The sequence below is a fragment of the Copidosoma floridanum genome, unplaced genomic scaffold (assembly GCF_036245765.1).
Source record: "Copidosoma floridanum isolate Cflo_tuat_1 unplaced genomic scaffold, Cflo_Japanese_pri ptg000013l, whole genome shotgun sequence".
Classification (NCBI taxonomy): Eukaryota; Metazoa; Arthropoda; class Insecta; order Hymenoptera; family Encyrtidae; genus Copidosoma; species Copidosoma floridanum.
Window position 1 is genome coordinate 24,670,763 of NW_028321890.1, and position 11,871 is coordinate 24,682,633.

The following is an 11,871-nucleotide window of genomic DNA, read 5'->3' on the forward strand; positions in this document are numbered from 1 at the left end:
GAACGAGGGAGCGGGTGATAAGCCGAGTGATTGTCTGTTAATGTAAACGCGCGACGACAAAAACGTTGACTCGAAGAGTAACGGGTTCTTATTTTGGAACAGCGTACAGCACAAATCCGAGATGTAACACAGGTAATGCCGCCGTATAGTGAACGTTAAGGCAATGCCTATTGCACGATTATTTTCTCGTTCGTAGTAAGTATATACGTTTCGGATCAGCTTTCACGAGGAAACAAGCATGGCGGTGCGTTAAAATGAAATGTAATCCAAAAAGCTCTCGCAAGCTCGGATTGGGAATTATTATGGAAACGACCGCGAGGTGGCAGTCTCGAGCTTAGTATGACCATGACGTGATTTGAAGTTTTATAACGAAATGGTAGTAGCAGATCTGGGTCATATCTTAGGTATGTACCAACCTCCTATAGCGTTGATCTAGGACCACCGACGGTTCATGAACAACTATGGATTTGCTGGTTCTTATGTACGTGTAAACTCGACTGATGATATTGCGCATTTATCTGAGATGCCATTTTGGAACATACCGTTCCCAAATAGGATCTGAAGTGTAAATATATATTACAACGTCATCCGAAAACTACGCATCGTGCATGAAATACGAGTGCTTTTTTCCCGCGCGCAAGGTTGAAAAAAAAAAAAAAAATCCAATGTAGTCATCGAGTGAAAAAAGCCGGCTAATACGGACGGACTTGTAAAGGAGGAAAGAGGATGGCTTACTCACGATTTGCTTCCTATGCAATATACAATTTTTAGATTTTTATTGTGTATATGCTCTACATTATATCGCTACACACACTTCTCTAGATGCGTGTATGTATGCGCGTAGGTTTCACTAGATATACCGCGTCTGATATTTCAACCCAATATTATGTAAGTATGGTAACGTGTAGTGTCCATTATCCATCAGTAATATCTGTATATCCTTAATTGCTCACGTTGCATAATATATACTTATAGGTATCGCGGTTAAAATCATATATTGTGTGTATGTATGTTATACACACTGTACGTTTATGTGTACAAATGTATAAACGTGCAATGCGAGATTATGGAGTCAAATGGCATTTCCCGTTGCAGGAAAGTAAAGAGCGATTGTCTTAGTCTCTCTTCGCTGCAGCGTAATAAAAGAGGAAGAGATGAAAAATATATAGCCGCAGTGGGTGAAAGAGGGGGCCGCCACGGGAGAGGTAATGCAAAATCGAGTCTATATATGTATATATGTGTGTGTATGCGTGTATATATATTGTAGCGTCGCTGTAGTTTTCCGCACTTTTTCTCGATGCGCATGTCTATACTTATACCTTTGAAATATTAGTAGCTGAGGCACACGACGAATCGTGCCAGGATTTTTGTTTGATCGCGTGCATACGGTACGATGATTTTTTTTTTTTTTTTTTTTTTTTGTAGGCAATTACGACAAGAATCATGGGAATAAACACGAAAATGATTCAAAAAAAAAAAAACGTGTTTAGCTTGCGCAAGCCCATCATAATTTTTATGAAAATTTCAAAAACAAAAATCTGATTATAGAAGAAATAAAGAACATCCATGGCAAGCAATTATGCCTCGTTCAATCATGGATTGTAAGTAAACAAGTACTTATATCTAAGACCGTAACAGTGTCCCAGGAAGCTCGACCCACACCCACGCGATGCGCAAGGCATACTATAATATTACGAGGAAATTGTATTGAACTGCAGAGCAAAACGTTGCAAGTTTTTTCGGGGATGAAAAATGGCCATTTATAAAGCCCAGGTGCATCGATTATGATAAACGCTTCTAACTGCAGACGAAGACGTATGGGTTAAATCATTTGATTTTACGCGAAATTTTACGTGCGCGGCCTCTCCATCTTCAACAAGTTGCCTAACGGCACCTCTTTTAAATTCTTTCATCGTTATTATATATACCATTGATTTTGCTTGCTCAGAACTTTGATGTCATATACAATTCGGTATAATATACACCTCCCTCCAAGTGCCATATATAAGCACCACCGCCGTCTTTTCCGTGCGCTAGAATTGCAGGTACTTTATGGTCTCTTTCTCTCTCACTCTGTTTCTCTTCTATTCTGTCTCGTTATTCGTTGCTCTCTGCACACAATCCGCGCGTGCTTTCTATTCCAACAAATATATGTGAAAAATTACGCAAAAAAGAGGAAAAAAAACTTGTAGGAGCCCAAAAATGTGTATTTGACACGTGATCATGCTCTAGTGTGTAGCCACCTTCATTCATTTTTCTTCCTGTACCATTTTAACTCAATGAAAAACATTTTACAACGAGCGAGTAAGTCTTGTTACTTTTTATTTTCGAGCCTTTAAATGTTTCAAAAATATGGATTGGAACCTTTTTTAAATTTTTAAAATAATAACTAGCGTTCGCGTATGCCTCATCTGGACTTGAAAAAATCTTCTTTTTTTTTTAGCGGAAAATATATTCAACTCGCGTTTGTTTATGGCACCCAGTGTGTGTTATATGGTGATGCCCCTGCTTCCGAGACAAATGATAATAGAGAAGATCATCGGGGTAACAAAATTAGCCGATGTTAGCCGCGCGCACGTAATTATTATTCCTATTACTCGAAGAGAAAAAGGCACACTGCACAGGACGATGCCGTTGGGAGCGCACTTGAGAGCACGTAATCTTTATTATCCGGCAAACGGACGAGTCCAAAGAGTATAGTGAAAAGAGAAAATTTTCCATTGAAATAGAAAGCCTGCCTGTGTGGGGCGCTCACGCGTTTGAGCATCAGCTTTTATTATCGATCGGATCGCAAACTTGCTGATTTCCCACGTTGTCGTGTAAAGGGTATATACTTAGTATGAGGAACGTGCGCGAGGAGCTTTGCGTTCGGGAGCTCTATTTTACTTCAGGTAGCCCAAATACAACACTATACGAACTACCTGTTTTTCAAGCATATGCATGTTTCGAGAAATTACCCGTACAGTAAAATAATTACATCTCCACGTCTCTAGTGGTATTTGTATGATCGTTGTTTATATTGTCAAATGCAACAAAAAGACTACTTTTACATGCATCACTGTATACAGTATAATTAAGGACAACTTTTTTTAAATAAAGTCGCGCTACTCTCGCGCACGCGCCGTATAGCTTTCTTTAGTTCCATTAACAGCAAGGTGTCAGTAGTGTCGCGTAACTCGACTTCCCCCCCTTGCCGCTGCCCGTGAAAACATCCTCGATAACGTGAGAGAAGGAGCGTGGTTTACGTTTCCCTTCTCTTTTGGCACGTCCAAGATGGTGAGTGAACAATTACCGGAAGAAAGGTCTTCCTATTATCTGATGTAATCAACAACATCGTACGATGTCTGTTAACGAAATCGCGATATTTCGCGAGATATGGTGGCCCATCGTCTCGAGACCGGCAACGTTTTCGCGTCTTCCGTGAGCTTTGAGTGCTTGTGACATTGGCTGAATGTTAACCTATAATTTTTCCTCGATCTATTATTATTATTATATATACGTGCGTGTTTGTTTATTAGTGCTTCTTGTTAGATCACTTATTTTTCAGAGATTTCTGAATTACACGAATTTATTAATTACAAATTTTCGGTTTCCAATTTGACAGTTGATGTGTGGTGTTTCAGGGAATGTAAACATTACATCTGAACTTGCTTTTCAGGTGAATGTACCGAAGCAGAGGCGCACTTTCTGCAAGAAGTGCAAGGTGCACAAACCACACAAAGTGACCCAGTACAAAAAAGGCAAGGAAAGGAGGTTCTCACAAGGTAGAAGACGTTATAACAGGAAGCAACAGGGATATGGTGGACAGACAAAACCCATCGCCCGCAAGAAGGTATGACAATTGATTTTATTGTATTCAGTTATGTTTTTCTATGTACAAAACCACTGTAGATGGTAGATCTTGGTCTTTATCCACGTCGTTGAAGATGAAAAGTACATTCGTCAATTACTAGTCTTGCTCTCTCTCTCTCTACTCAAATTCTTTTAACAATTTTTTAGTTCTTTCTGCCCTTCTATTCAAACAGTTCAATAGAATTGAATAAATTAAACATCAATACTGTTAACGTCACATTAGTACAATAAACTATTTTATTTTTTTACCTACAGTCATACCCTTAATCATATGTTAAGTGGGTTAATTGTCAAGTAATGGCATTTATTATTTAAAAACAATAAACCTTCAAATTAGTATATAATTCATTACCCACCAACATAATCTTAAGAACAGGAATTATATTCTTATTAATTGATAACAAGTTGTCTCAAATTTTTTGTGTTATATAGCTGTTATCAAATTACATTCACATGATGTTAAAATTTCAAACATTTTAATCATTCTACGATTTTCTTTTTCATAGGCCAAAACCACCAAGAAAATTGTATTAAGGATGGAGTGCACTGAATGCAAGTACAGAAAACAGATTCCTCTCAAGCGTTGCAAGCACTTCGAGCTTGGTGGTGACAAGAAGAGGAAGGTATGTCAACAATCTATTATTAAATCACTGCAACCTGTATCAATACTTCCACTAAGTTACATAAAATCAATTTTTTTACTTTTCAGGGCCAGATGATTCAGTTCTAAGAAGTTTTTATTGTTTAAGGAACTGTATTTAATATAAAAACAAAATAAATCCTAGAAGATTTGTAAAATTCTTTTTTATTCTTAACATCTGTACAAAATGAAAATACATACACAAAACTTACAATTAAGTTTTTTTAATCACACGAGTTTGCATCTGTCTCAGTAGATTTTGGTTTAGCAACCAATTTATGTGGATTACTACAGGAAAAAAAAATAAGTAAACTCTACAGTAACATCAAATGAATAATTTAAAAACAAAATCAAAGAGTCTTACTCTAACACTGATGAATCCAACCCTTCTTGCTCCATTTTTAACTTGATAGCTTGTTTAGGTACGCCAAAATGAATCATTTTGAAGTACTTGGCATATTGTGGATCTGCACTTACTGGTTGAGTTTCAGTCTCTTCAACTGGAGGTTTGTCAGGAACTTGATTATCAGGTTCATCGGTTTCTCCCTTAGTTTCTACAGTTTTAACTTCTTCACGGTTGGTCTTAGTCTCGTTGACATTGCCGTCTGTAGTTTGCTCACCCTCGGCATCAGGAATGGTTGATAACTGTTCAAGTACAACGAAAATTTGAAACTTTGGCTTCTTGCAGTAGTATCAAACTAATTTTCTTACCCTAGCTTCTAAGATTGCCAATGTAGCTTCGACTTTTTGTATTTTGTTTTCAAATTCGAAAAGCTTTTCTTCACACGAAAGTGCAAATTTATTCAAATAGGTTACTGTATGAGCGATAAAATGATTCATAAAAGCTATTGTTCTCTTTTGGTTGATTGGTGGGATCTAAAAACAAATTTATTTCCTTAATGGACTTTACGCCGTAAATAGATGATGGACCAGGTTATTTTCGTAACAACAATAATTCCTAAAAAGGAATACTAACCTTTGTGTAATCAACTGTTGGTTCGATGATTGGGATATTAAAGTCACTCATATTACTAAAGCCTTATTCTGGCTTCTCTTCTGTCAAGTATTCGACGAAACAGGTGACAACAAATCATTGCAAAAATGAAAAAACACTCAGGTAGTAATACACATACGTCATTTCCTTGGTTTACTAAATATCAAAATATCAATTATTACAACTATTGTCTAGCATTAGTGCCACCTAGTGTGGCCAATTCCACACTAAAAATAAACGTTTTCATTTTGGTTGAAATGTGACGTCACAATACGGTAACGTGATCGTCAAATTTCGTAACGAAAAAATGTAAATCAGTGCCATCTAGTGATATTTTTCTTCTCAATTCTCAGCAATCTGGCAATCTCAACTTTTTTCAAAAAGTCGGCAGCCGGCTCCAAACCAAATTTTTTTCCTATACCAGACCAGTCGATGAGGATGGTGCGCAATTATTACAGTCAACATAGTAGGGAACGCATTTATCTATTGTAAAATATATAGGGTTTCATCTGAGCCACGAGTTTTCTCTTGAATAATCACCCGCTAGATGTCACTGATTGATTATTGGTAGAGTATATATATAGGTATTAAGAAATATATAGGTACATTCGCCATTTTTGTCAAGCATGTGTGAGTGTGATGTGTACTGTACATACACTGTAGAATCATACATTTTTTGTCTCTTTCTTTCCCTGCGCGTGTATTTATATACATATATAGGTCCACAGGTTAACTTAACGTGCAGGTTTAAAGAAAAACATCTGCCTATTTTTCTTGTTCCAAGTCCGTCCATCGATTATTTATTGTATGTTATTTTGAAGACAAATTGTGTTTCGTTGCAAAATATTGACAGAAGCTGTGATAACTACAGGATGGACTCGATGCCGCCTTTGGAAACGGTTTACCAGGCCATCCACACCCTGTACAATGATGATCCCAACCGTGGGGAAAAAGAAAAGGCTGATCTATGGCTGAGGGAGTTGCAAAAATCCGTGAGTATTCGATTATTTTTTATTTGGTGTGGTATTCTGATAACGATAAGTAATCATTCGTTAGCTTTCGTTTGTTTGTTTTTGACGTAATGTCACAATAAAATTTGATTCTTGACCAAATGTCATAACCTGCAAAATTGACTGCTAGGGATTATTTTTATGTCTTTTAGTTAATTATAAATAAAATATTTGTTAAATCTGATTATTTGCTTCTCAGTATATTGTTGTATGATGCTTACCCCTAAAGAATGAAGAAATTTTATTGTAATTGTACTATTTGTTATTGTTATAAATATCTTCATAATACGTAGTGGTATGAACCACAAAGATTTAAATGTACAATGCAAAATATAACAATCAATATTCCTACGAAATCCATCATAATAGAGATCAGTATAACTAGTTTATTTTGCATAATGTTGATATAAGTGATTACCCATCTATGAGTATACAATTCTTTATGACTTAAAGTAATCAAAATGTTTTAAAAATTCATCTTGTAGGTATGGGCATGGAAAATTTCAGATGAAATGCTTCAACAAAAAAAGGATATGCAGTCATGCTTTTTTGCAGCTCAAACTATGAGATCGAAAATTCAGCACTGTTTCCAAGAACTTCCTGCAGAATCTCATATTTCTCTCAGAGACTCACTATTGAACCATATATCACAAATTAACAAAAATACAAATACACGGATAGTGACTCAGGTTGGTAAAATTATAAAAAAATGTTTGTTACATATTATTGTTTTATTTTATTATTTTTTGATTGCAGCTGTCTGCTGCACTGGCCGATTTGATACTACAAATGGCAACTTGGGAACATCCAATTAGAGATTTATTTGAAAAATTCGGTAATGATCCTGAATATCAATGGACACTTTTAGAAATTTTAACAGTTTTGCCTGAAGAAATGGACCCTAGGTATCTAAGACTAGGAGAAAACAGAAGAAAAGAAATTATTAAACATTTCGAATTTTACTGTGACATAGTTTTACAATATTTAGTAAGCATGATATTTTTTTTCCATTATAAAAGCTGTTAAAATTTGGTTGAAGTAAATAACTATTATCTTTTCTTTAAGATTGAATGTCCAAAAAAGGATCAAGATGTTCTTACTTACAGTAAAATCTTGAGGTGTTGTACAACCTGGCTAGAAATTAAAGCAATATCAGTAACTGCTCCACTGTTCCCACACATTATAACCTTAGTATTTGAAGTAAAATAAATTTTATAGCTACTCATAGTAATTACTCAAAATTTTTCCTACAAATGACTCATTTACATATATTTCTAGATTTTGCAAAATAACGGGACAGGATCAGATTTACATAAAGATGCCGCTGATTGCATGATCAAGACACTTCAAATACTAGCAACTGATACTTTACTAAAGAGAGATGTCAACACAGGAGATCCAATTTTACCATTACAGCACTTACAACTTGAACTCTTTAATAAAATCGTGAACTTGGAGCAATCTTATCACATGTCTGTTGCTCATGAAGATATGAACAAGTCAGTTTTTAAATATTATTTAACAATTAATGAGTATTATAGTTAAAAGTAATAATCCAACTTGTATTTTAGATCAATAAATTACTGCCACATTTTTACTACATTATCAGACACGTTTTTAGAAACAATCATAAATGGCAGCTTAAACGGAAGACAACATTATGCTATCAAGGCTCTAGATTTTGCGCTAATGTGCGTAGGGCATTACGATTATGAGGTAGGTTTAAAAAAATTTTTACAAATAACATACTATATTACTTATTAATCCGTTATGTTATTCAGGTAGCACATATTACATTTGAACTTTGGTACAATCTTTCAGAAATAATATACCAAAGAGAAAATGATGAACTTTCCATTGTTTTCAAGCCACACATAGAAAGGCTCATCAGTTCTCTTTGCAGACATTGTCAAATGGAACCAGATTATGTAAATATTCAAAATTTGATTCAACAGAATTTTTACTTGATGTGTCCTTACTCATTTTTTGTTATTTTTCAGCTGGGTCTACTTGAAGAAGGTGAAGGATTTGCAGAATTTAGGAGGGCTGTTGACGAACTAATTAGAGATGTAGTTTTTATTGTCGGAAGTAGTCATTGTTTTAGACAAATGTTTAATACTTTGACTGCTGGGGCTCAAGGTGAGCCAGCCTGGGAAGTAACAGAAGCTGCACTGTTCATAATGAAAGCAGTAGCTAAAAACATATTACCGTGAGTTCTTTGGCTTGGCTTTAAATTTCATTGATTTATTAGTATTGAATTATATTATTTTTAGTGAAGAAAACGACGTTGTGCCAAAAGTTGTAGAAGCTATCTTAAATTTACCTGACAATACACACATAGCAGTCAAACACACCAGCATTCTCTTATTAGGTGAACTTTGCGAATGGGTTGATAGACATCCACAAACTTTAGGTGTGTATAGACTCGTACACATGCACAAATAATATGAAAAATCAGAAAAATTTGCGTGGCTAACCAATGTGTTGATCATTTTGTTTTTAGAGGCAATATTAAATTTTTTACTCAGCTGTCTATCTCAAAAAGGACTGGGAGGTGCGGCATCTAATGCGTTACACAATATTTGTACATCATGTTCAAAGCATATGGTGTCACATTTTCCCGGATTATTACAAATAGCTAAATCCATTGATAGTTTTGATATAAGTAATGATGCAGCCATTGGTATTCTGAAAGGTAAGTTGATAAAGAGTTTTGTTGCCGTGGTTTTTTTTTTTTTTTTTTTTTCATTGAATATTTATCTAATGTTTAAAATGTAGGTGTTCTTAGAATTTTAAATGCACTGCCTTGTGCCGAAATTGTCAAGTACATGAAGGAACTTTGCTGGTTCCAAGCTAAACCATTGAGTGAATTATTAGAATACAGAATAACTGTGAAAAAAGGCACTAAAACAGATCCAGTTATATGGCTCGATCGGCTAGCTGCAATTTTCAGGAATACAAATCCAATACTTGATGAAAATGTGCATCCTTGTACAGAAGCTGCAGGTGAAGTAAGTGTACCATATAGAAGCTTTAGCGCAAACATCCAAACACCCAAATAAGGAAAAAACTACATTTTAATGAGTTACTTCTGTTATAATCCTGATGTTTTTTTTAGATTTGGCCAGTTTTATCCAATACCTTTTCTCTTCACCAGCACGACATACGAATTATGGAAAGGTGTTGTCGATGCACAAGATTTATGATTCGATGTCTTGGACAATATTCTGCATTTCTTTTGGACAGCTTAGTGAAACAGGTTAATAAAGTTGCATTATTACATGCATGGTTTTGACAATAATGGTGTGAAATTTCTAATTTTGTTTTAAACACTTTTATTACAGATTATTGAATTGTACACAATACATCAACACAGTTGCTATTTGTATTTAGGTTCTATATTAGTTGATGAATTTGGTTTAGACATAGATTATGTTTCTGGCTTACTGGGAATGTTGGAAGCATTTATCAATCCAGCATTTACATTACTCCAACAAACAGATGGTCTTGTCAATCATCCTGACACAGTTGATGATTTATTCCGACTTTGTACCAGGTAATCACAAAATTAAAATTATCTATCTACTCAATATATCATACTATACTTTTTGTTTTAGATTTCTTCAAACTTCTCCTGTACCTTTCTTACATGCCTCTATGATAAACAACATATTAGACTGTGCGTTATTGGCTTGTAGTGTAGATCATAAAGAAGCAAATGCTTCAGTCATGAAATTCTTTTCTGACCTGATTCGTTGTGGAAGTTGTTATGAAGTAAGTTAATTATCACTCATTGATTTTTTTTTGTATACAACATTTGGCATATTAACATTTATCATATTTTAGAATAGATCAGACTTTACAATAAGGCGGCAATTGATTGAAAACATTTTACGCGAAAAAGGGCAGACTCTAGTTACAACACTTATTCACGCTGCCGTTTTTTCATTATCTTCTTCTGCTTTACAAGATATTGCTAATATTATTGTCGAATTAAGTCTAGCCAGTAAAGAGGTACGTCAAAAAAAAAAAACAATTATTGTTCTCTCTTGAATACGTTTTACATATATTTTTATTGTACAACGATTTTTTTCAGCATATGTCTGCCTGGTTACATCAAGCCATTACCCAAATGCCTACTCAAAATGCAGGTGGTAGTCAAACAGCTAAACCAGAACAGCTTATGGAATTTTACAATGCTGTCACGACGTAATTATCATACATTACCTACTTGTTTATTTATTTTTTCTTTTTTTTTTAATAGTAACTTGCAAAATATGTATCTATAAAATGAACTGCAAAATTATCAATAAATTTATTTATTTATTTACAGAGCAGACAGTTCAAGGATAGTGGAACGTGCATTAAAGAAATTTACACGCCTGTATCATTGAATCATAAGAAAGTCAAAGAATATTTTTATATCAACTATTTTCGACGTGCAGTAAGATAGATGTAAGGTGGAATTAAAATATCATCTCGTAGACAACAAAATTCATTTTAAAGAAAAAATAGACGATTTTCCAATTTTATTCAGTTAAGGGAATCATGAATCCCTTGTACCTTGGTTTTATTTTTTACTGTTCAATGTGATAATTTAAAACAAATCTGTACAATGAAGAGTAGTGTATTTTATATTTATAAAGAATATGTGATGTCAGATCACAATGCGTGTATTATATAAACGTAAAAAAGTATACAAACAATTGTTTGTCGGTGTACATTAATACTGTGATGGTTAGCATATATTGATTGAATATGCTATCGTCAAGTTACTGATGATAAATGTTTCAATTTTTTTTTCTTGTAAATCATGAACAAACAAATCAATTTTTATAATCGTTTATAAGTTGCAAATGTCTTTATAGTCCTTTTGGAAACTCGCTCTTAAGGGTAAATGATGTGTATTGTAAATATGAGGAATAAAAAATCTTTTTTACTAAGTAGAACAAAATTTAATTATTCATCTATGAAAAGCTCGTGTGTATGCAAATCTTAATTTTTCAATTTTAATAGATGTATACATCACAGCCAACCACTTTCACTACAAATTATATTAAAGGGCTCAACTTTCCAAAACAACCATAGATACGATAAGTATACGGATATTAGAATCAGCATGTTGAGCTGCAAGATGAAATTTTATAATTCAAAAATATGATTTTTATACGGATAAAATTTTCATCCATGGACTCGCAGTTTGTTGTACATTTGTACAGTAAACTTTTAATCCTTCTAATTTATTTTTTGGTATTTCAAATACTTCATTTCATCAATGACAACCCAAAAATTTATAACACCGTAGCTCGTGTTTTATTTGTATAACTAGCTTTCGTTGTATAAATTATACGCTTGAGCCGGCATTAAAGAAATAG

General features: G+C 34.2%; 3 protein-coding genes across 4 annotated transcripts; 2 read left to right on the forward strand and 1 right to left on the reverse strand.

Moving 5' to 3' along the window:
- The first annotated feature begins 3,317 nt into the window (after positions 1-3,317).
- On the forward strand, positions 3,318-4,706 carry RpL36A (ribosomal protein L36A). Its single transcript, XM_014363668.2, has 4 exons — positions 3,318-3,420; positions 3,659-3,832; positions 4,359-4,475; positions 4,562-4,706. Exons 1-4 carry the CDS (start codon positions 3,376-3,378, stop codon positions 4,580-4,582), a joined length of 357 nt encoding a protein of 118 aa, XP_014219154.1. The 5' UTR covers positions 3,318-3,375; the 3' UTR covers positions 4,583-4,706.
- Positions 4,642-5,648, reverse strand: CCDC53 (Coiled-coil domain containing 53). 2 transcript variants are annotated; one of them, XM_089590969.1, is made up of 4 exons: positions 5,469-5,648; positions 5,204-5,368; positions 4,857-5,137; positions 4,642-4,780 (listed from the first exon to the last, which is right to left on the reverse strand). In XM_089590969.1, exons 1-4 carry the CDS (start codon positions 5,517-5,519, stop codon positions 4,717-4,719), a joined length of 561 nt encoding a protein of 186 aa, XP_089447095.1. In that variant the 5' UTR covers positions 5,520-5,648; the 3' UTR covers positions 4,642-4,716. The 2 variants fall into 2 exon arrangements, with proteins under 2 accessions (XP_089447095.1, XP_014219198.2); XM_014363712.2 differs by lacking the exon at positions 4,642-4,780 and having other exon boundaries at positions 4,853-5,137.
- A 571-nt stretch (positions 5,649-6,219) lies between these two features.
- Tnpo-SR (transportin 3) lies at positions 6,220-11,411 on the forward strand. Its single transcript, XM_089590981.1, has 17 exons — positions 6,220-6,478; positions 6,982-7,185; positions 7,253-7,483; positions 7,562-7,696; positions 7,775-7,995; positions 8,068-8,212; positions 8,278-8,424; positions 8,497-8,705; positions 8,770-8,909; positions 9,000-9,191; positions 9,275-9,507; positions 9,615-9,755; positions 9,841-10,052; positions 10,114-10,270; positions 10,343-10,510; positions 10,593-10,705; positions 10,830-11,411. Exons 1-17 carry the CDS (start codon positions 6,359-6,361, stop codon positions 10,888-10,890), a joined length of 2,829 nt encoding a protein of 942 aa, XP_089447107.1. The 5' UTR covers positions 6,220-6,358; the 3' UTR covers positions 10,891-11,411.
- The last annotated feature ends 460 nt before the right edge of the window (positions 11,412-11,871 follow it).

What these genes read in the sequence shown, in the direction of transcription:
- CCDC53 (XM_089590969.1), bottom strand. Translation starts at nt 5,519, where the DNA reads ATGAGTGACTTTAATATCCCAATCATCGAACCAACAGTTGATTACACA. An exon ending in CAACAGTTGATTACACAAAG is followed by an intron (nt 5,369 to 5,468) that starts GTTAGTATTCCT and finishes ATTTGTTTTTAG; the next exon opens with ATCCCACCAATCAACCAAAA. An exon ending in TTGGATTCATCAGTGTTAGA is followed by an intron (nt 4,781 to 4,856) that starts GTAAGACTCTTT and finishes TTTTTCCTGTAG; the next exon opens with TAATCCACATAAATTGGTTG.
- Tnpo-SR (XM_089590981.1), top strand. Translation starts at nt 6,359, where the DNA reads ATGGACTCGATGCCGCCTTTGGAAACGGTTTACCAGGCCATCCACACC. An exon ending in TGAGGGAGTTGCAAAAATCC is followed by an intron (nt 6,479 to 6,981) that starts GTGAGTATTCGA and finishes TTCATCTTGTAG; the next exon opens with GTATGGGCATGGAAAATTTC. An exon ending in GTTGTGGAAGTTGTTATGAA is followed by an intron (nt 10,271 to 10,342) that starts GTAAGTTAATTA and finishes ATCATATTTTAG; the next exon opens with AATAGATCAGACTTTACAAT.
- RpL36A (XM_014363668.2), top strand. Translation starts at nt 3,376, where the DNA reads ATGGTGGCCCATCGTCTCGAGACCGGCAACGTTTTCGCGTCTTCC. An exon ending in GCAACGTTTTCGCGTCTTCC is followed by an intron (nt 3,421 to 3,658) that starts GTGAGCTTTGAG and finishes CTTGCTTTTCAG; the next exon opens with GTGAATGTACCGAAGCAGAG. An exon ending in AACCCATCGCCCGCAAGAAG is followed by an intron (nt 3,833 to 4,358) that starts GTATGACAATTG and finishes TCTTTTTCATAG; the next exon opens with GCCAAAACCACCAAGAAAAT.